Source organism: Ruditapes philippinarum, unplaced genomic scaffold, assembly GCF_026571515.1.
Source record: "Ruditapes philippinarum isolate M1 unplaced genomic scaffold, ASM2657151v2 ctg695_1_1_1_1, whole genome shotgun sequence".
In the NCBI taxonomy this organism is placed as follows: domain Eukaryota; kingdom Metazoa; phylum Mollusca; class Bivalvia; order Venerida; family Veneridae; genus Ruditapes; species Ruditapes philippinarum.
Window position 1 is genome coordinate 36,755 of NW_026852580.1, and position 23,327 is coordinate 60,081.

The following is a 23,327-nucleotide window of genomic DNA, read 5'->3' on the forward strand; positions in this document are numbered from 1 at the left end:
ATACCCCCATATAATATAAAAACGTGTTTATTTATAGTATATTGGGTTTTTAATATTATCATTAATATTGGTTATTTGATAAAATTTCAAGTTCCTGTGATGTAAATAATATAAATCCGTGATATAACGAGATTTTTTTAGATTTAAGTGTTGGACATTTCATTCGCCTAGAAATTAATCTTTAGTATGAAAACTCAATATGATAGTAGCTTTAGGGACCATTTCTCATATTGTAACTCTGGAAAAATAAATACGATGGTCTGATCACATCGCGTTAACACTTTTGTATCCGCGGATTTCAAAAGTTGCCGCTATTTAAACTTATTTGAAGAGTCGTCAAGGGAAGTAACTCAGGTAAACAAACAAATTATTTTTTCTGATTTAATTTGAAATAAATCACACAATTAGTGATATAAATTCAAGAAACACTTGAAAATATAACAATTACTTCAATATTTGCGTCTCAACCTTTTTCTCTAAATATAACTCTTTATATATCTCGTGAAAATTTAGCGATAATCCTTTCGTCACATATTTTCGCGTTATTATTCTTTACTAACATGCTCACTGAATTTCGAAAATAAGGGTACATGTACCCACTGAATATTAGGTTTTCATTTAAAGATATGGTGCATAGTAGTTAAAAGATGTTATTTTTATCTTAAACTTAAAAGAAAGTAGGTAAAGCCTAGGCAGATAGATAGTCCAAAGACATAAACTGCGGATTTGATTTTGAAGCTTTTTTTCACATTGGTAAAATCTTCTTTAACTTTAAAAGCAATGATCAAGTGATTGAATATATTACTTATTTCAATTTCAGGTAAAGAAAATGAGAAATTTTTCAGGAAGACAGATAAAAATTAAAAAATAATGGGCTGCTTAAACTCCATTATTCGGTCCAATTTTTTTGTTTCTCATATTTTTGCTCTACTGGTTGGGGACCACCAAAACCGGACAACCACCAAACCCGGACGGCTCCGAAAATGCTTAATTTAGTATTTTCTTTGTTCAGTGGTTGTCAGTCACTTTTTTATCAACAATAAGTGCATGTTTCTTTTAAAATTAAGTAAATAAATTTATTTCAACCTCCGTAAATGGTAATATTTTAATGTCTATTTCAAGAATGTTGATGTTGAAATTCGGGGGTCAAGAAAGCAATGCCTGACCTCATATACCAGCTATAATCATTTGCAGAGTGAATAATAGAATATCCAAAACTTCAGCATTTGTTGCTGACATATTGTAGATCATGTTACAATACAAAAATCAAAACTTCCAAGCTTTTATCTGAATTAAATCACATCATGTACATATATGTCCGGACACATGGTACTGTAGTGAAGACAATTTAGGTAACTTTGAAACCCTCCTTGTCGAGCCTCAGATATAAGTGTCAATACAATCAGAAATAAACAAACTAGTTTGTTAGTTAGGAGAAGAACCTAGCTGAACTGCGTCAAATTTTTTGGTCTCTAGGTTAAAAATTATGAAATCTGTACGGAAAAATGTCCCAAAAGTGTCCGGTTGATGGTCCCTGACCAGTATAGGTGTCATTTGGTTTTTCTATGCATGTTTCCATTTTCAATCAGAACAGATGAGCAGAAAAATTGATATTGCTCCATATATACCTCACCAATTATTATTAAGTTAATTCAAAATTGGGGCACCCATGAACCACAAATGACACTGGAAATTTTACTGATAGGTATATTTTTTTTTATTTGATTTCTGTACCATTTAAAATAGTCAAAATATATTGACGTGCCAAAGCTTGATTCTGAGATATTTTCGTTCTGGGGCAGAATCTCGCTTTAGAGGCGAGATATTGCCCAGACACGAAAATAGCACAATATCTCGTCGCGCAGTACAATTAGTTGGACTACATTTAAATATACCCATGTTGTGTAAAGCGGAGCAGGCCATAAGCAGGCCTGGCCTTTGACTTCTTGATTTTGCCACAGGTTGTTTCATTAATTATTAATCTGGATACTGTCAAACTTGTGTCATAGGCAAAAATTATGAAAATTGGAAAAATTTGAGAGTCAGTGTTGTGAGAGATAGTTAAACCAGTAAATTGTAATTATCAGGATAGTGACTAAATTTCAATATGCCATTTGCAATGCACAGTCCAAAAATACAGGAAAATTATACCATGTGTCCTGAAATATTTCAAAAATGTTTGTTTACTGGGTGTCTGATTATTACACCTTTTATTGGTTTTTAATCTGTTGGAGACAATTCAACAATATTTTCATTCTAGATAATTATATGCATATTTTATACTTTGTCTAGTAATACAATTTTCATTAAGAAATATATATATAACTTATTATAAAGATAATATGTTTTAGAGGTGTTATGATTCGTTCTGACGCATTGAGTTTTAGTCCCCTATTACCTATCTACCTGTCGGTTATCTGCTCAGTGGGTGCATAGTGTTATTTTTTCAGTAAGCAAATCAGAATGGCTTCAAATGTCAAAGTAGAAAAAATTAATCTAATTAAATTCTACATTAAAACATGAATAAAGGATATATATTTCACTAACTTTTGTAATTGAGTGGGCATGCTGTATAAATGTTTTGTGAAAAGGTTAATTATTTAATTTTCAGCCCTGTCATATCTGTTATTTCAATAGAGCTGTTATCGATAGAGACAAAATTGATGCATTGTTGATACTTTTCTGTCAATCAATAATCAATACACATTTAAAAAAAAAATCGATAATTTGGACTAACTAATTAAATGTAAAGAAATTATGAAGATTCACCAAAACATATACAGAGGCAGTTATCTACATGTATGTCTAATATTGTGCTGTTGTTGTATAGTGGAATATTTCAAAGCAATGGTGACAAAAAAGTATGGTGTGGGAAAGAAATTATGCAATGGGCTTTTATAAACAAGACACTGAACAGAACATGTTTTTAACTGAAATCATTTTAACAGGTATGAAAGTGAATGGCAGACAAGTCATTTTAGGTCATTATCGATATACCGGTGTATCGTTGATATTTGTCACCCAATATCGATATAAGCAGGGTTTCTATTGACGCACATTTCCTGCGTCCTTGACGCAAAAATAGTAACCTAGGACCCTCAATTACTCTAAGTCTGCGTCCACAGGGACGCAAATTAAATTTTCCTCCGTAAATGTCATTTGAAAATTCCATCCGCTTCTTTAAAGGAAATGACGTAATTTTGTAAACCGGTTCTAATATTGAATACAGCAGTTATCTTTCTTTCAATTAATTACAGTTTAATACGGAATAAAACGGCGCAAACTAGAATTTAGTCGACCTTAAAAAAGCGTCCTAGTCTATACATTGCTATGCAAATAAATCGTAAAACATGTCCGCTGCTTCCCCCAAAGAAATCACGTAGTTTTAATGAAAAGTCGCTAAGTACTTACCGTGGCTCGTCCAAAACAAGAAGACCATGGGTATGAAATGCAACCAATGCGTCTCAACCAAAAAATGTAATCCATTTGCCTGGGAAAATGGATGTTTGAACTTCCAGAATAGTACATAATAAAGTGGTCCGTCATCAAGAGTCTAAAGATTTATTTAACAAGGATAATAAAAATGCATATGTAGTTGAACAATGTATATAAATGTAAAGAATTAAACCTAGACAATATAAATAAGTAATACCTTACTTTAAAGTAATAAATGATTAGGACCCTCATATTTTTCTCTGGGACCCTCATATTTTATGAGCACGAGTCCCTGGGACTCTTAAATAAAACTTCCTAGTAGAAACCCTGTATAAGGTTGATATGTTTTGCACTCACTGGAATCAATGACAGCTCTATATTTCAATTGACACCCTTATGTTACTAAGCTCAATTAAGGCACTGCGTATCTGTAAAAGTGGATAAAATCTTAGTAGATGTAAACTGTGTTAAGCTGATAGCTCAGATTTAGAATTTTGATTATTTAATACCACACTAATTTCTATTACCGGTAATGCCCTACTTATTTCAGATAAACATGAGGGAAAGGAAGAAGAAAAAGTTTGAAAGTGGTAACAAGGCAGGTGGAGATGTTGTACAGAAAACAAGTGATCAGACTCAGTTAGTTGAATGATACCATACAAGTATTTACTTGTGCCTTTATTTCTGTGGAGGTTTTTGCATAAAACATTAACAATTTCAGTAACATGTATATTGTTGTGATTTACATTTTGAAAATCATGTTTAAAGTGCAGCTGTCAGTGCATACTTTTCATTTGTTACTGTGCACTTTTTATACACATGTATTGTCTGATGACGATGATACACTATTTCAGTCAACAGTTTGTCTTCAGATTATGACTCTCATCTGTTGTGTTTTTTTTTAATATAAGACATATCAACCTGAGGTTGTTGCTGCTACAGAAAAGAAATACAGAGAATTTTTTTAACAACAATAGCAGAATATCATAATTTATAAAATGATACTGAATGAAAAACATCTGTAAAAGATTGATTATTATGAATATACAATAGATTTGTGACTTGATAATATGTGCTAGCAAAACATCTTTAATCAGTTAGTTTAACATATTTAATTCATTTAATGTATTTCAGAAAACCGTCATCAGACTGGTATGTTATATATCTAGGAGGATATAGTGTAGTGGTTTTGTTTGTATATCTGTACACCATGTATCCATCAGTACCTGGTGGTGATTCTGGTAGGTCCAATGATGTATGACTTATATGTATCTATAATACCAGAAATTTATTTATTTGTATTAAAACTCACCAGTCACAACTATTAATTGGAGAAGGTTCCTCAAACCAATATGCAGCTCAGACACTTTCAGTGTAAAAACATTATCATACTGTATTGTTTTTACGTTTTTTTTGGAAAGATAAAAATTTACTGTATGATTTTCATATCATTTTTTTCACTTTTATTGTACAATTAAATTTACTGTTGTTTGATTTACTTATTGAATTAACATGTTGATGTTTGTATGTATCAACTATTGGGAGTAATTGTATTTTTCCAGGTGAATTGATTGTAGCTGCACATGAGTTAGGGGTAGGTTAAGTTATTTTTGCATGTACATGTACTTATCTATTATTGTATTTGTGTTTATCACAACTGTTCATAAAATAGTGTGGCTATCTAACTCACCCATACTTCAGTGTAATACTTTGCTTTAAGTTTAGGTGTAACTTTTTATACAACTATTGTCTTAATTGGAGGTAATTGTTCAAGGCCCATAAATCTAGCATTCAGAATAAAGTTTTCTCATGCAATATTAATCTGCAGTACAATTAAAGGTATTCTTTTGAAACTTAATATCATTATTGAAGGTCACATTCCAAGGTCTGTAACTGTTACATGAATTATTCCTGAATAATGACCCTTTGGGAACTTGGATAATTTCTGGTAAAAGTTTTACATGAACAAGATCAGTTTTTAAAACTAGTGAATGTATTCACTAGAAGCTTCACAAATGTCTCTTACATCATAAAAATTAAGATTAATTTTTCCAGGCTCTTTTACTATATAATGTATTCTGAGTTAAATCCTACATCATTACTTCTTACTTAAAGGTGTATTTTTTGCTGATTTTCTCGAAGCTATATTTGATATTTAAAGGTAATTTTGTATTTTATTACAGGTAGCTCACCCACCTGGCTATCCATTATTTACACTTTTACTTTGGTCAACATTCAAGATAATACCATTTGGCACTGTGGCTTGGAGAGCTAATCTACTAAATGCTGTACTCTCTGCCGGGGCAACCTTTGTTTTCTCTCTTACCCTATATAGGTAATCATCTTATATCTCCAGTCAGCTAGTTATATCCTTGTGCCTTCTAAAGTTGGTTTTTTGAAGATACATAAAGAATTCCTGTAAAAATCATTAATGATTTCTTTTATTTATTTTTCTATGAAAAGGGGCTTGCTTTTTCAGAATTTATATTTTCACGTACTTGTCATTTATACTATAATGCATGTGGCATTTAACTGTTTGAAATGTTTAATGCATTTGACGATTTGTTTATTTTGTGAAAGAAAACTACAATATAATTGTAATACTGTATATTGCAGGTATACTAGAAGTATAGGTTTATGTATTATTGGAGCTACAATGTGGTCATTTAATGAGCTAACATGGACATGGTCTACCACAACAGAGGTGTTTAGTCTTAATAATCTGTGTATAGCTTGCCTATTGTATCTCATGGTACAGTTTGAATCTACAGATACACATAGGAAATGTAAGGTAACCATGGTGAAATTATATTGACTTAGTTCAAAATGAAAGGGTCATGTATGCCTTAATTTATTTAAAAAAAACTTTTTTTTTTCTTTGGCTTTAAATGATTAAGTTTTGTAATTAATGAGCATAATATCATATCTATAGTTTATACATGTGTCTGTCAAAGGGTTGATAAATTACATTAACAGTTGTAATTACTGCTATTTGGTAAGTTAAAGAGAGATATATCAAGTTATAACAAATATCTCATGTTGTATTTAAAGGGTGATTTTGATGAAATATTACAGGTAGCATATATGGGTTCATTTATGTGTGGAATATCACTATGTAATCAGCACACCAGTGTTGTATATGTGGCTGTGATAGCTGTATGGGTACTCTATGAACTTATCATCATCAAGGTATATATTCTTTATTATTAACCAACTTACTATCACCATGTTATACATGTGTCACAGTTCAGAACTGTTCACTATTTAGGGGAGATAGTGTGTAAGGGGCCAGATAGCTCAGTCGGTAGAGCTGCAGTACGGTATTCGGAGGGTCCCGGGTAAGAGTCCCAGTCAGGCTGCACATTTTTCTCACCCTGTGACATTTGGCGTCCAACGGGGGACAGTGATGGTATATAGCTCTGAGTTCAATTTCACATTGTTTTCTTTACCCATTAGAAATTCGAGGACCAATTTCAATATAGCAGGGGAGTATGTTACTGTTCAGTACTGTTCACTATTTAGGGGAGATGTCTCTGATATTACAGTACTTTTCAAACAGTTAAACTAAACAATGGAAGAATGTATCAGTATGGATAATAGAGTCCTCAGCATTGTAGTCACAGACTATTGCGGGTCTAATATGCTAACCACTACACCACCAAGGCCTTGACATCTTTTTCTTTTTAATTGTCCTTATATTGTGACAACATTTTTATTATCAGAGTTATGAGCTATTTATAACTATTTATCACCATTGTTATTGACTGATTCAGTTACAATTTCTTGTAATATTTTCTTATCACAAATAGATTTTTAGCTCAACTATTCGAAGTAAAGGGAAAGCTTTTGTACTCATCCAGGTGTCAGTGTCACACTTTGGTTTTATTTTTTGGTTGCAAATTGGTATTTCCAAAACAGAATGGATTTAAACTTCACACACTTATTTGAGAGTATAATAGGAGGTAACTATGTAAGGCCCATAACTCAATCATGGACTTGAACAGAATTATGGACCTTTTTTAACTTAAAAATTCTACATTCTCTAGACTCTTGGTTTACTATCAAACACTGAGAGTAATCGAGCATGCTGTCCTACTGACAGCTCTTGTTTAAAACACCATTACATTTATATTGAACTGTTTTTCAATCAATGAAAATTAAACATCTATTTTATCTTATTAAAGCACAAAATATTTGTAAGTTGAGTTGCTTGTTACATTCAGGAAATAAATTTATCTATCTGTTTTGTTTTTTCTGACTCTTTCAGGAACTGACAGTGAAGGTTTTACTATTTGTTTCATTCAGCTTCCTGTTTGGACTAGTTCCCTACATCTACTTACCTTTATCATCTTGGTTCCACTCAGCTAGATATACTTGGGGGAACCAGTCCTCTATTGAAGGTTTCATGAAACATCTACTAAGACAAGAGTATGGTACATTTAGTCTTGCTAAAGAGGTAAATGACAGAAATGTTTATATTCTATCTCTGCTAAAGCCTGAGAATGGACAGAACTTTAGAGGCATCCAGGGCTGAGTGGTTTGTAAGGTTGTTGACTTCAAACCGCTTGCCTCTCACTGCTGTGGTTTTGAATCCGGCTAGGGACTTTGGGTTCTTTGATGTGAGGAGGCTATCCAGCTATCTTATAGAATATCAGTGGTTCTACTTTGGTGCCTGTGTGTGCCTTAATTATTGCAAGGAGGGAAATCTGGGGTCTTCCTCCACCAGTAAATCTGGAAAGTTTCCATATGACCTCTTCTGTGTTGCTGGGATGTTAAACTGAATTATTACAAATGCTTGGCAAAAGTTTCCCATGCACTGGATTATAGACCTTTTTATACAAAAATATAAAAAAACACTGAAAATGTTAAGTGTAATAAAGTAACAAGTTTATTTTACTTAATTACTTACTATGTCCATGTGTATTGAACAACAACCCAGTAATTCATTGGTTTAAAGATGTTAAGTGTCGTCTATGCATTTATGAATTTATTTTAGCAACTCAAATGATACATGAACATAATGAAATTATTTTTAATTAAAAAATTAAATATGGTATTGTCTTTAGTTCATAGTAAATATCTGCTTTCACTTGCATGTATACTTCCATTTTATATGATTTCCACATACAAGGCAATTATAAGATGTAGAGGTTATATCTAAACTTCATGGTTTTATAATGATATTTTAGGGAGATGGCTCACAACATAATATACTGGATGGATTAAGGTAACCTCATGATTTACATAATTTGATATTAAGATATGGTATTAATTGTCAGAGCAGCAAGAATAATAAAACACTTGTCAGTATGTGTGTTCATAAAGAAAAGCATTTTAAAGTTCAGAATTTACAGCCATTAAGTGTGTTCCATGCATGTATATTGCCAGTAATTGTGTTAATGCTTCATGCTGGTTATATGTGTTTTTATCTGATATTATAAGCCTCTCAAAGAATATTATGTGACTGTTTCTGGAAGGTGAATGGTTGGAGCATTTTTTAACATGTGTAGACAGATTTTAGTATTACTTAATCTGAATCATCATCACTGTAAGACATGTCATGCACACGAAACTGGTCTCTAGGTCAAAGGTCCAAGTCACATTTAGAGGTTAGAGGAAAATGCTTGTCCTGAGCAAAATTTCTTCATGCATTAAGGGATTTTAATAAAACTTGATGCCTTTGTGAGGCAGAGTGTGCTTGGCAAAATTTTGTCCCTGTAGCCAAGGTCAGTGTCACATTTAGAGATAAGCATAATGCAGGTCAAAAATGAAAGGTCAAGGCCACCAGAGATGATGAAATGTCATGCCTATATTTTTCTATGTATGGATAGATTTTGGTATTACTTGATACCAATATATACCAGCATGAAAAGTAGAGTGTTGTACATAAAGCTGATATCTAGGACTGGTTGTGTTGTTGCAGTTACAAATTGACTGCACTTTTCATTGGTTAGGTTGTTCTTTTTGGTGACCAGAAAGTTTAAAATGAAGGTCACTCTTCAGGCACTTTTGTTTTAAGTATCGTTTTATATTTCACTTATTTTTTGATTTGATGAAGACTAAAAAAAGAAACTTTATTCAACCTCTAGATTATTGTTAACATTAAATATATGATATATTTGTATATTATATAGGGTGTATGGATGGCATGTTCTGTCAGAGTTTACTGTAATTGGAGCTGTACTTGTAGCTGCTGCTGTTTTATACTCTATAATGGAGAAAAGGTAGTTGTTTTCTTATGATAATATTGCTTATCTGGACTTCATTTCATAGAAATTTCTAAGTGTATATTTAGTCTTAGGACATAAGATGAACATTAGACTAACTTAAGACTGTTTCAATTAACATTTTTATCTTTGGTCAAGGTTTTTATACTTAAATTTAATTCAGCTTCCAGAGAAAGTTAAGAAATGCAATGTCATTGTCTTTAATTCACAATGTGTTGATGTTCCTTGGCATTTAGAAATTAAATGGGTCATAACATAGGAGTCAGAAGTTATGACATTAAAAAAAAACACATATATTTGCTTAGTTTGGTCTTAAGACTGATTTTAGACTAAGGACATCCTAGGAACACAAACTAAAATATTTTATCAAGATCATATTGCTATTGTTCCATTTAAGTCAAATATGTTTGTTTTGTAACATTTAGTTAAATTACTTATTACTGTAATATTTTTTTCAACTGGGATATATTTCAAATGTAAATATATGTTCCTAAACAACACATACAGTATTTGTGATCAGGTTCATAAGTCTAACACCTATATTTCCAGGACTGCCTTCATTTTGTTTTTGACAATCTGTTTGAAAATGATGATTTATTTTGTTACTTTATCTTTGTTTCTGATGGTATCTGCTAAAGACTTTAGATAATAGTGTCTTGTCAGTTACTCAATGAGGGTCATAACTCTCTCATCTTTATTTCAAGACACATCTTCTCTTTGAACTAGCAGCTTTATTTCACAAGTTATTTGACTTGTAATACTGATGTTGTTTCAGACGATGTTCAAGCTTGCTAGTTACTATGGTGATGTGTCTCTTATATTTGATATTGTTTTCATGGAGAGCCAATTTGAATCTTGACAATCAGCTGTTCCTTGGAGTGGTACATCTTACTTTTAATAAGTGAATCCTAGGGTCACATTCTGTTGTTGTTTCATTCATTTGTTGCCAATTTGATAATCTGCATGATGTACTGTTTATAAAGTTGTTTGCAACAAGTTTGAAAATAGTTTTATTATATGCCCGAAAGAATTTCGGGTATATTGTGTTATACCCCATGGCGTCCGTCTGTCCATCCATCCGTCCGTCCGTTAGCAATTTGGTTTCCGGAGCATAAAGTTCCATTTGGCCCACAGTGTTCAAACTTCATAGGATGATTGCCCATATTGGATAGAAGACCCCTATTGATTTTGGGGTCACAAGGTCAAAGGTCAAGGTCACTATTAGCTTACTACTGAAAATGGTTTCCGGAGCATAACTTAAGTTCCATTTGGCCCACAGTTTTTAAACTTCATAGGATGATTGTCCATATTGGGTAGAAGACCCTTATTGATTTTGGGGTCACAAGGTCAAAGGTCAAGGTCACTATTACCCTAAAGACTATTAAGTTCCATTTGGTCCACAGTATTCTAACTTCATAGGATGATTGTCCATATTGGTTAGAAGACCCCTATTGATTTTTGGGTCACAAAGTCAAAGGTCAAGGTCACTATATTACCTTAATAATGAAAATTGTTTCCGGAGCATAATTTAAGTTTCATTTGGCCCACAGTATTCAAACTTCATAGGATAATTGTCCATATTGGGTAGAAGACCCCTATTGATTTTGGGGTCACAAGGTCAAAGATCAAGGGTTCTATCTTCTTAAAACTGGAAACAGTTTTCGCTCAATAACTCAAGTATTAATCAACCTACAGCTATAAAATTTTATAGGGTTAACAGCTTTATATCTCTGACGTCTTTTCGTCCATCCGTTGTAGCATTTTTACTTACAAGATAACAACTTGATGGTGGTGCTTTGAAAACAGCAACTGTATATATACATGAAGGTTCTTCAGCTATAAAGGAGGATTGCTTTTTGAAGGAGGTAATACAGTACTGTATTTAATTCCCATGTCTTACAAATGCTTCATCCTTACTAAAAGAAAAAGTACTTTCGGGCATATAATGCTTTGCCTAGCAGTGCTCTTGTTTATTTAATGTCATGTTTTCAAAATCATTATTATTGTTTTAGAAGACATTTATTAATTTGATAGCATATATTATTAACAATTGCTGATATAACAAGACAAGACAAACATGTTTCTATTGACAATGTGATAAGATGTATTAAGGCTGAACTTTTGGTATTAATTATCAGTTATTATTAGTTATTGTATTTTGTAAAAACAGAATATATGCCATTGTCTGCAAAGTGACCTTATGCCCATCCCTGGATAATGAAGTGAACAAGTAAAAAAATCAAAATAACTTGACATTTTACCGTAATTGTGTTCAATTTTATATTTTACTATGAAAAATAATCAATAATCCATGTGACTAATGGAATTTTCTATAAATAATGTTCAGAATGTATCAGTAATGTTAAATTCTTAAAAAGAATGGGACAGTCTATAATTTAGGTCAATTTTTGTACATTTTCATGATAAATTATTGGTCAATCACTAAGAGTCAATCTTTTGAAATGTAAAACTAATTCAAGTTTACATCTTGACTAAGAAAAAAGTGAGCATAATGTCACTTTAAATATTGTACATGTACTATAGATAGCATGATTATATTGAAATATATGTTATATATTATATATAAATGTAGGTTGAGAGATTTTGGATGCAATCTGACATGATCATAGTGTTACTAGCTGTTGTTGGTCTGTCAGCAATATTTAGGTTTGTCTCAATCTTATTGTCAGATATTTAAAAGGACAGTTCTGTTATTCATTTTATTGTTCTTCAATACTTAAAAAGTAATATATGAATTAAAGATCATGCATAACTATAAGGATAACTTTTATGTTGCTTTTTGTTACTGAAATACAAATGGGAAGAATGCGAAGTTGAGTATCTAATACCTTATAGCAAAATGCTTTAGTTGTAAATGTATAAACATAGTGCAATATTTAAATTTTCTATATGCAGGTCAATAGAAACCTGGCTAACTTCAAAAAGTAGAGCAGTTATTGAACTAACTATGGCTGTTGCAGTCTTTGCTATGTACATGGTAAGTTTTATTATCCATTTTACCAAAAATAATCTATTTATCCCAGATTTATATCTGGTTACATTTGGACATATAGGCAGAATGAGAATTGTATGATGAAATTTATTTTAGATTATACTTGTATGATCTTCGAGTATGATAACAAAAACATTCTGAAAAAAGATGACAGTAACTGAGCTTGTTTTCAAGTAAATTGTTGTTCACACTGTTGTCTAGAGAATAACGTAAAAATATTGAAGGCATTTAATTAAAACTTAACGTAATGATCGGACCAGTCAGAGGAAGTGCAGCGTCTAATTACTTTATTTTGCTTGATTTTTAAATTATCTGTTTTAAGTTAAAAGTGACAAAAAGTTCACCATCATGAGACTTAGTGTCCTGTACATTAACAGGGTCTCTAGGGTCAAAAAATAAGGTCAGATGAATACGCTTGTTTATTTTGTAACTTTTACATTACAAAGATTGATTTTATAACTTGATACCAATGTAAAATATTCAGGTCCTTTGTCCAAGGTCAGTGTGACTTGCAGAGGTTTAAAGTCAGATAAGAAAATGAAAAAGTAATTATTGAGCATAAAATCATTAATTGACAGATTTAATGTTAGTGTTCACTATTATGAGACTGAGCATTTGCAACAGTAATGTTTTGTGGAAAGAAAATGCACTATTCATTGATAATTTGTAAAGCTTAAAAGACATTCAGCAATAAAAAGAGTTATAATGTGATCTAAATATAGCTGCAATCTCATTGGTCCAAACAGTAGTCAACAGAACCTTTTTTTTAGAATCATATTCACTGGGTAAAGTATCACATTCACTGGCTGAATTGGATTTTCCCAGTCTAAAAATAGATTGAGACTCATATTCAATGACCATATATCGTGGACTGTTAATAACGCTTGCTTATTAAAAATTAATTGTTGGGTTTTGTTCTTTATTGCATATTTCTCTATCAAAATATCATTACTTTACTATTATAAGGTTACACCGCAATGGTAAGTATAAACTTGAATTACTTTTGTATGCACAGGGTTTGCATATTTGTTGCATGCCTGGCACATGCATTTTTCCCCGTTGTATATGAAAGTTGTACATGTATAAGATTGTACTTTCTGTGATTTTTGTGTCGCCTTGAAAAGGTGACATATAGGGGTAACTTTCGTCGGCGGCGTTGGCGGCGTCGGCGGCGTCTGTGTCGTTGTCGGCGTCGTTGTCGGCGTCGTCGTCGGCGTCCCCTAAAGCTTGTCCGGAGCATAACTCAGTCACTATAAGTCTGATTGACTTCAAACTTGGTATGCATGCTTCTTTCAATAACCCGAAGTGCAGTGCACAAGGACCGGTACTCTGCAGTTCTTATTTTTTGAGTTATTGCCCTTTGTTAATTTTCATACTTTAATTTTGTCCGGGCCATATCTCTTCAACTAAAAAAGCTATGGACTTGAAACTTCATAGGATGATAGATCTCATTAAGAAGAAGTGCAGTGCATAAGAACCGGTACTCTGCACTTCCTAATTTTTGAGTTATTGCCCTTTGTTAATTTTCATACTTTATTTTTGTCCGGGCCATTTCTCCTAATGTATAAAAGCCATGGACTTGAAACTTCATAGGATGATAGGTCTCATTAAGAAGAAGTGCAGTGCACAAGAACAGGTACTCTGCATTTCTTGTTTTTTGAGTAATTGCCCTTTGTTTATTTTCATACTTTAATTTTGTCCGGGCCATTTTTGCCCTTTGTTAATTTTCATACTTTATTTTTGTCCGGGCCATTTCTCCTAATGTATAAAAGCCATGGACTTGAAACTTCATAGGATGATAGGTCTCATTAAGAAGAAGTGCAGTGCACAAGAACAGGTACTCTGCATTTCTTATTTTTTGAGTTATTGCCCTTTGTTTATTTTCATACTTTAATTTTGTCCGGGCCATTTCTCCTTAAGTATAAAAGCTATGGACTTGAAACTTCATAGGATGATAGATCTCATTAAGAAGAAGTGCAGTGCACAAGAATCGGTACTCTGCATTTCTTTATTTTTGAGTTATGGCCTTTTGTTGATTTTCATACTTAATTTTTGTCCAGGCCATTTCTCCGAAAGTATAAAAGTTATGGACTTGAAACTTCATAGGATGATAGATCTCATTAAGAAAAAGTGCAGTGCATAAGAACTGATACTCTGCATTTCTTATTTTTTGAGTTATTTCCCTTTGTTGATTTTCTTACTTTATTTTTGTCCTGGTCATTTCTCCTCAAGTATGAAAGCTATGGACTTGAAACATCATAGAATGATAGATCTTATTGATAAGAAATTCAGTGCACAGATATGCTGCTCTGCACTTATTATTTTTTTAGTTATTGCCCTTTGTTGTTTTTCATATTTCATTTTTGTCCTGGCCATTTCTCCTAAACTTCATTGTTCACAAGGCGACACATCCGACTCGCGGAAGTCTATTTTTTAAAAATTCTTATGAACCCTTCATATAATAAAACAATTATTGACTAGTGTGCCATTGAATATGATGTGATATTCACCGGCAGAAAGTCAATCGGTCAATATGTCATCTGCCAGTAAATATCACATCATATCCATAGGCAAACTTGTCAATAATTGTATAATTTTTTTCTTATAGGGAAAGAACTTTTCAAATTGCAACCAGGGAACCAACACAGTTGTTGCAGAGTTTGGTTCCAGGCTTTACCACAATATGCCTCAAAATGCTCTGGTTCTAACAGTTGGTGATCTCCCTTCTAATGTTCTAAGGTGATGTATTCTCAAGTTTATTTACAATTTGAGCTAGGTACAAATATAATTATATGTATATCAAATTTCATTCAGAATTAATAAAACATGCACTATTGAGAGTATGATATGCACCACTTTGTGTTTATGTTCAACTTATGTTAAAAATTAACCCATAACCTACTGAATTTATGAATTTTTCTCTTTTCTTTATTTTTACTTCAGTAGTTCCAGGAACTTCATAATTAATATTCTTATCTGTGTATTGTGACATTAAACAGATTTTGACTTTATAAAATTCAATATCATCATTAACTGCTCATAATAACAGACCTACACTGTATGCTACTAGTAAAGTTAGATCAGCTTGCAGAACATGCAGTCTTAATACAATCTATACTATATGCTGCTCAATGTTAATTAATATTTGAGAAATATTGCAGGAAATAAATGGTAAAAATGTCATCCTATCTGACAGTGAGGTGTATATTATAATTGTTTTGCAACTTATTCTATTAGTTTGAGTATTAAGAGTGGCATTGAATTCTAAAGTAATGTAAACTTGAATAATGATTTCAATATTTTAACTTACAGGTACTTGTATTTATGTGAAGATGATCGCCCAGATGTTACAGTTTTAGATCAGGAGGTAAACATCATTTATTACAAGTATTTACTGCTTGAAATAATGTTGAAGTACTTTCATAACTAAATCATGAGTTTTCCAGTTGAAAGAGTTTATAAATTTGAAATATATGTATGTAGATATTGATGAGTACCATTGATTTAACAGTTCTTTAAGTATTGAAAATGGGTAACATTCTAAATTGTTTATTTTACTACAATATTGTTATAATGGACCATTTATTACTCCAACACTATTCATATTATATCATTGAGAAAATTTGAAATTGGAAAGAATTCTTTTAAAAATTACACAATATTTTCCCCTGTTTTATAGACATGAATAACATGCTTTAAGATTGAGTTGCTGTAGCCTAAATTTGGTCAACACAAACTTCACCTGACCTTGTTTCCTGTATTGATTGAAAGTTACTTGACCTAGTTTTCTGTATTGATTGAAAGTAACCTGACCTAGTTTTTTCTGTTGATTGAATATTACCATGATTGAATATTACCTGACCTTGTTCGCCAATGAAATCTGTTTACTATCGACTAATCATATCTTACCATTTCTTTTTAATCAGCCATACAAATCGTACCATTTTTCGGCTAATCAAAATCTACCTACTAAACGTGGTTCGGCGCTATCTGTCAAAAATCGTTTCTGCATTGTTCTCCCTATGAAAAGTAATTTTATTAATTGATGGCCAAATTGAAAGGTAAAAAACTATGTTCTCAGGCGTGTTGCTAAGGTTTAAACTAATAAACCTTCTCATGTGTGAAATAAAGTTTAAAAAAAACTAAGATCTATAGAATTTACTGTGTTGGTCTGTTATAGAAGGCGTACGCGTATAAGCGTCTTCCCCCCTTTAATATTTGTTTTAACATTATAAATATGATTTGCAACAAATGAAGCTATCATTAAACATAATTATTAGGTTTTTTTTTTTATTCCCTATACAGAAGGAGTATGCGTATTAGCGTCTTCCCCCCTTTTTAATTTAAGTTTAAATTTTAAATACAGCTTTTTAATCTTACTGGCCGGAGACCATCAAGCGGACACTTTTGGAACATTTTTCCGTACAGATTTCATAATTTTTAACCTAGAGACCACAAATTTTGACATAGTTCAGCTAGGTTCTTCTCCTAACTAACAAACTAGTTTGTTTATTTCTGATTGTATTGACACTTATATCTGAGGCTTGACAAGGAGGGTATCAAAAGTACCTAAATTGTCTACACTACAGTACCATGTGTCCGGACATATATGTACATGATGTGATTTAATTCAGATAAAAGCTTGGGTGTTTTGATTTTTGATTTGTAACATGATATACAATATGTCAACAACAAATGCTGAAGTTTTGGATATTCTATTATTCACTCTGCAAATGATTATAGCTGGTATATGAGGTCATGCATTGCTTTCTTGACCCCCGATTTTCAACGTCAACATTCTTGAAATAGACATTAAAATATTACCATTTACGGAGGTTGAAATAAATTTATTTATTTAATTTTAAAAGAAACATGGACTTATTGTTTATAAAAAAGTGACTGACAACCACCGAACAAAGAAAATACCAAATTAAGCATTTTCGGGGCCGTCCGGGTTTGGTGGTTGTCCGGTTTTGGTGGTCCCCAACCAGTAGTGTGGGATATAATCCCACCGTTTTCCGGCCCCATCCAATGCAATTATTTTGCATTTTTGGGGCAGGAAATATTGTACTCACTAGTCACATATGCAGATATTAACTAAATAAAGTTTTTTCCCTGTAATAAATGAAGCATATGCTCGCCCATATGGTTTTAAACCGGCGGCGAGGGTAAATAAACCCAACACACACACCTGACCTTGTGTTCTCTATTGATTTAATGTTACCTGATCCAATTTTCTGTTTTGACTGAAGGTACTTGACCTAGTTTTCATTATTGATTGAATGTTACCTGACCTTGTTTTCTTTATGGATTGAATGATACCTAACCTAGTTTTCTCTATTGATTGGATGTTACCTGACCTAGTTTTCTGTTTTGATTGAATGTTACCTGACCTGGTTTTCTCTTTCAATTGAATATTACCTGACCTAGTTTTCTCTATTGATTGAATGTTACCTGACCTAGTTTTCTCTATTGATTGAATGTTACCTGACCTAGTTTTCTCTATTGATTGAATGTTACCTGACCTAGTTTTCTCTATTGATTGAATATCACCTAACCTAGTTTTCTCTGTTGATTTAATGTTTCCTGATCTAGTTATCACTATTATTAAATGTAACCTTACCTAGTTTTTCTCTATGGATTAAATGTTACCTGACCTAGTTTTCTCTATTGATTGAATATTTCAGCTGATGACCTATCCCTGGTATGTTCCTATGTTACGACACACTTATCCCAATGTCACATTTCCTGGACATCACATGGAGGCACAAACCGGAATACTGGACAATGGACAACAAGTGTTCAACTTTAAGACATTTCTTGATGCAAATATAAACAGGTTTTCTTATTCATCTTAAAAGCTTACTACAAATTAAACATAAAACTTTATTTGTTCCATTGTCATTTATATGATTTGCAAGTTGCAATGTTTTTGATTATCTCTAGGATATTTAGATAAGACTTGTATTTTGTTTAATTGAATTAAAGTTTAGAGAAGGGGACCTTTTAAGCTCAACTGTCACAAAGTGACATGGTGAGCTTTTGTGATCACTTTTCGTCCGGCCATCCGGCATCCTTCGTCCATAAACTTTTACTTTAAACGACATCTCCTCATAAACCGCTAAGCCAATTTCATCCAAACTTCACAGGAATGGTCCTTAAGTGGTCACCTTTAAAAATTGTTCAAAGATTTTAATTCCATGCAGAACTCATGCCATGGCAAGAGAAAGAAAAAACTTAAAAAATCTTCTATTAAAAAACCAAAAAAGCGAGAGCTTAGATATTTGGCATGAAACATTGTCTCATGAGTGTCTACCAAGTTTGTTCAAATAAAAGCCCTGGGGGTCAAAATTGGCCCCGCCCCAGGTGGCGTCATTGATTTTCCTTATATGTCTATAGTAAAAACTTAAAAAATCTTCTTTTAAAAACCCCAAAGTGTTAGAGCTTAGATATTAAGCATGAAACATCTTCTGGTGAGTGTCTACCAAGTTTGTTCAAATAAAACCCCTGGGATCAAAATTGACTCCGCCCCGGGGATACTGATTTTCCTTTTATGTCTATAGTGTCTACCAAATTCGTTCAAATAAAAGACCCAGGGTTAAATTGGCCTCACCCGGGGGTCTGATTTTCCTTATATGTCTATCGTAAAAACTTAATAAATCTTCTTTTAAAAACCCCAAAGAGCTAGAGCTTAAATATATATCATGAAACATCAAGTTGGTTAAAAAAAAGCCCCTGGGTTAAAATTAGCCCTGCCCTAAGGGCCTATATACAGGTGAGGGATTTCAGGGCCATAATGGCCCTCTTGTTATATTATATGAATTGACATTAAAGATACATAATGTTATGTATTGCATCAATTATCGTACGCCAATAATTTTAGATTGTATTCTTAGTGTTGAAACTTGTAAGTTTTACTATATACAATCTATGTAAAAAATGCCGGAAATCTATAAATCTCTTAAACTAATCAAATGTATACATATGTTATAGTAAAACTGCATACGAGTTTTGTTCTCCAGGGATTGTAATATATGTATTTATTGTTGGAACAATTTCAGGCGTCCTATTATTGGATGTATAGGTATGCAGGGACACGAGAAATCATGGGAGCAAAGCTATCATTTATTCCCATATGGTCCATGTTCTCTAGTAGTGAAAGCTGGTGGTAGACTTGATATAGAAAGTATATATAGTAGTACCAAGAATATATCTGATGGCTGGGGCTATCCTAATGAAGGGTATGTTTCATGAGAAAATTTTTAATTATGCATATTAGTTGTTTTAGGACATTGAAATGATGACAGTTTAAATCAACAGAGTAACTTGATTTATACTTGTATACCTTTATATCAGTTTTGTTATATTCTTTCTGGTCTTTCTGGGGCATTGATTCCAGTATGTTTAGTATTGAAGATTAAATACGGCTTAAGCTGGTGCTAGGGGGCATGAGAGATGTTTTACCTTTCATAATATCACATGAATAGTTTCAGTCAAAGCAAGTCTGCAATTTTCACCTGTTTTCTTTTGATTTCATTGCTTTCAAGGGATGTCCCTTTTGCAAATTTTTTTCTCAGTGGAAAACTCACTCAGTAAAAGATTCATATTTGATAAACATACTACAATGTATAAAGAAGTAATGTGACAATATCTTTTGAAAGTAATTTTATGTTGTAAACTTCCATCATCCTGATTTGTGTTGTAGATTTGATGCAAAGTCTTGGGAAAGAGTGGCAACAAATGAAATATGGAACGCAAAGTAAGAATATGTTTGATCAATTGTTAAGTGCACATTTATGATTCTGTAATGTTTAGATAAATTATTTTTTTATTGACATGTCAAAACACACTGATTTAAATCTTATTCTATTGAATGAATCTTTTTAATTCTGTTTGATATACTTGCCCAAAGGATTATGAATTGTTTATTGTATGTCTTGAGAAATTATTACAACTAAAATGGGGGCAAATCTGAGTCATTATCAACTGCAGCATTGTAGAGTGTCATTGTTTATATATTGTACATGTATAATTTTAGGATAAATGTGGCTCTGAAGTTGTATGAAATGGCTGTAGTGTTGAAAGAGACAGAAAACATGTACTCAGAGCTGATGATAAAATCATATGAGGTAATGTTTTTGGCTTGATTATTGTCAATGTTATATGAACATTAATCATTTATAGTTAATTATACATGTTTGACAAAAGTATATGCCCATGTTTACGTTTTTATTTTGATTTAAAAATCAAGTGGTTCTGTAACACAACAAATATTTGCGACCAATTAATATTTGTTTTATTCCTGGAAGGCAATAAAATGAAAACGTAAAGTTTGCATAAAATTAGTCTGAATGATTTCACAATTTGTTTAGTCAGAAAGAGTTTCGTCCGCATGTTGTTGATGCAATTCTACATGACCAAATACTCTATAAATGTTCTGATATCATGGGCACTAATTAAAATACAAGGAATATTCATAATGTTGTTTTAAAGCATTAATTTTTTTTAAATACCAAAAGCTTTGTCATAATTTGTAACAATACATGCTCATAGAAGTCTGGTGTCTGAAGTGTTTGTATACTGTATATACATGTATATAACATATATTTGATTTTATACATTTACAATAGAATTACTGTTAATGAAAGTCTGAGAAGAATTATTGTTGTTGAATTAAAGAATAGTGACATACAACATTGTACTATATAAATTTTTGATGATGAATATTTTTGCATAAACTTGGAAAATGAAAAAATAAGTATTAAACACTAAAATTAATATTTGCAAACATAAATTACAATAAGATTCAATAAAAAATTGACATGTTGACAAAAGTAAAGAAAAAAAGAACTAAAGCTATTGATATTATTAATGCTTATGATATTTCCTGTGCAGTAAAACAGCAAAGAATGTAAAAAAATATTTTAATATGAATGTTAATTTCAGCTTTATAAGGCAGCTGTGGAGAGTGAGGAAATTGAAGCTATTCCTGACTACTGGCACAGGAATTATGCTCTAGCATGTGAAAGATTGCTCAGAATCAAACATAACTATCCACTCAGTCATATCTTAAATGACACTATATTTCATTTTGAGAAATATATACAGAAAAATCCTACAGATGAAAGTGTACCAATCATTAAACAATCTATAAAACACTTGAAGTCATATGTTGGTAAAATGTAGCATGGAAGGTTCATTTCATGTTAAACATGAATGATGAAAAGTTTCTTCAGCAGGGATAATCATTTTAGTAATTATAAAAATACTCTTTATGAATCGAAATGTTGTTTTGTTATTTGATTTGTGCTTAAAAAGCAAAATGTTTCAACTTTTAAGTTTATAATATGTATATTAAGTATGTTTGTTATAAAAATTAGTGGTTTTATGGTATTTGTTGAGATGTGTTAAGTGATTTATGTCTTAAAGAGTACATGTATTAGCAAAAATGTAACTTCACCTCGAGATGACTCATGTATGTCTGTTCCTTTTTATTTCACTTTTACTGTATAAAGCATCAATCACATAATTTCCAAAATATATAGGTTATGGCAGGGATATAATAAAGTTTAATGTGTGTTTTACAAAGTAAATAGCAATAATATATGACAGTGGTTCTCACTAACAGCAAACAGGTTTACAGGGTACACTCTGTTATAAGGAACACTTCCCCTAGATTCTGATTATCCTTTATCTTTATTTTACTTCTGTATATAAAAATCTGTGATTATGGCATCCTCCCTTATAGCAAAAACCTAGTTATAAGAAACTACATATTCAGGTCCCTATCAAACATTGACTACTTGTATTTAGTTGTTTATAGCAAACTCTGAAAATGGATCTTATTTTTACCCTGACTGGTTTTCATACCTTGGCACCCTAGATTGGCAGATAACCCAACAATCTTTATCAAAGCAAGTAATCGATAATCTTTGGATTTTAAAAAACGGTTTAATCAGATATCATTACCATCACTTTTGCAACTGGCTATAATTACTAGACTGACAGTGACTGATGAAATTAAATAAATCTATAAAAAAATATACAATTAAGAAATGCTGCTTGTTATCTTGTGACTAAGATCTTAGATATGGATCCATATAACTTATTATAAGATAAGTTATAATTATGATATGTTGAATATTGCTGTATAATGGCTAAAGTGGAAATAGTGTGTAACTTCAAAACAGATAAATTATATTACATTTCAACACCCTTTTCATATTAAGGCTAATATAATGTCAGAACCAACATACAATAGTCAAGAAATTTTAAGTGTATAGATTTAACTTTTGACTATAAACTCATGGTTATGAATAAAAATAATAACTTGAATTGTGTTGCATGTAACAAGCTGTTTGTTATACTGTTATGTTTGCTTTATGTTGATTGTTAATAATAAACTTATTCCTTATATTGGTTATAAGAATCCTCATATAGCGTACAAAATGTCAAGGTCCCAATGAGTTCAGTATAACAGAGTTTCATTGTACTATTATTCCTTTCCATTCTTTATCAATCTAGTTATTTTTAGTGTTCACACAAGCATTTGACACCAACTGTTTATTTAATTTTAAATGTCTTGTACAACATTTTTTTATATTTTTATATGTCTTTTTTAAAAATAAATCCAGATAAATGTTTTCAAAAGA

The 23,327-nt window shown here is 31.8% G+C and overlaps 1 protein-coding gene across 2 annotated transcripts; it reads left to right on the plus strand.

Annotated features, from left to right (window-relative positions):
* The first annotated feature begins 323 nt into the window (after positions 1 to 323).
* LOC132717566 (protein O-mannosyl-transferase TMEM260-like) lies at positions 324 to 23,318 on the plus strand. Of its 2 annotated transcripts, XM_060701060.1 has the most exons (20): positions 324 to 354; positions 3,986 to 4,074; positions 4,570 to 4,676; positions 4,998 to 5,029; positions 5,619 to 5,770; positions 6,052 to 6,226; positions 6,511 to 6,624; positions 7,703 to 7,891; positions 8,625 to 8,662; positions 9,570 to 9,659; positions 10,438 to 10,543; positions 12,256 to 12,329; positions 12,579 to 12,660; positions 15,284 to 15,414; positions 15,988 to 16,042; positions 18,363 to 18,514; positions 19,737 to 19,916; positions 20,381 to 20,434; positions 20,714 to 20,804; positions 21,622 to 23,318. In XM_060701060.1, exons 2-20 carry the CDS (start codon positions 3,992 to 3,994, stop codon positions 21,859 to 21,861), a joined length of 2,145 nt encoding a protein of 714 aa, XP_060557043.1. In that variant the 5' UTR covers positions 324 to 354; positions 3,986 to 3,991; the 3' UTR covers positions 21,862 to 23,318. The 2 variants fall into 2 exon arrangements, with proteins under 2 accessions (XP_060557043.1, XP_060557049.1); XM_060701066.1 differs by lacking the exon at positions 324 to 354 and having other exon boundaries at positions 3,982 to 4,097.
* The last annotated feature ends 9 nt before the right edge of the window (positions 23,319 to 23,327 follow it).

Bases quoted from the DNA above. Each gene is read 5' to 3' on its own strand.
- LOC132717566 (XM_060701060.1), top strand. From the start codon at position 3,992: ATGAGGGAAAGGAAGAAGAAAAAGTTTGAAAGTGGTAACAAGGCAGGT. The intron at 6,227-6,510 runs GTAACCATGGTG...GAAATATTACAG, and splicing joins ATACACATAGGAAATGTAAG to GTAGCATATATGGGTTCATT. The intron at 20,805-21,621 runs GTAATGTTTTTG...TGTTAATTTCAG, and splicing joins TGATGATAAAATCATATGAG to CTTTATAAGGCAGCTGTGGA.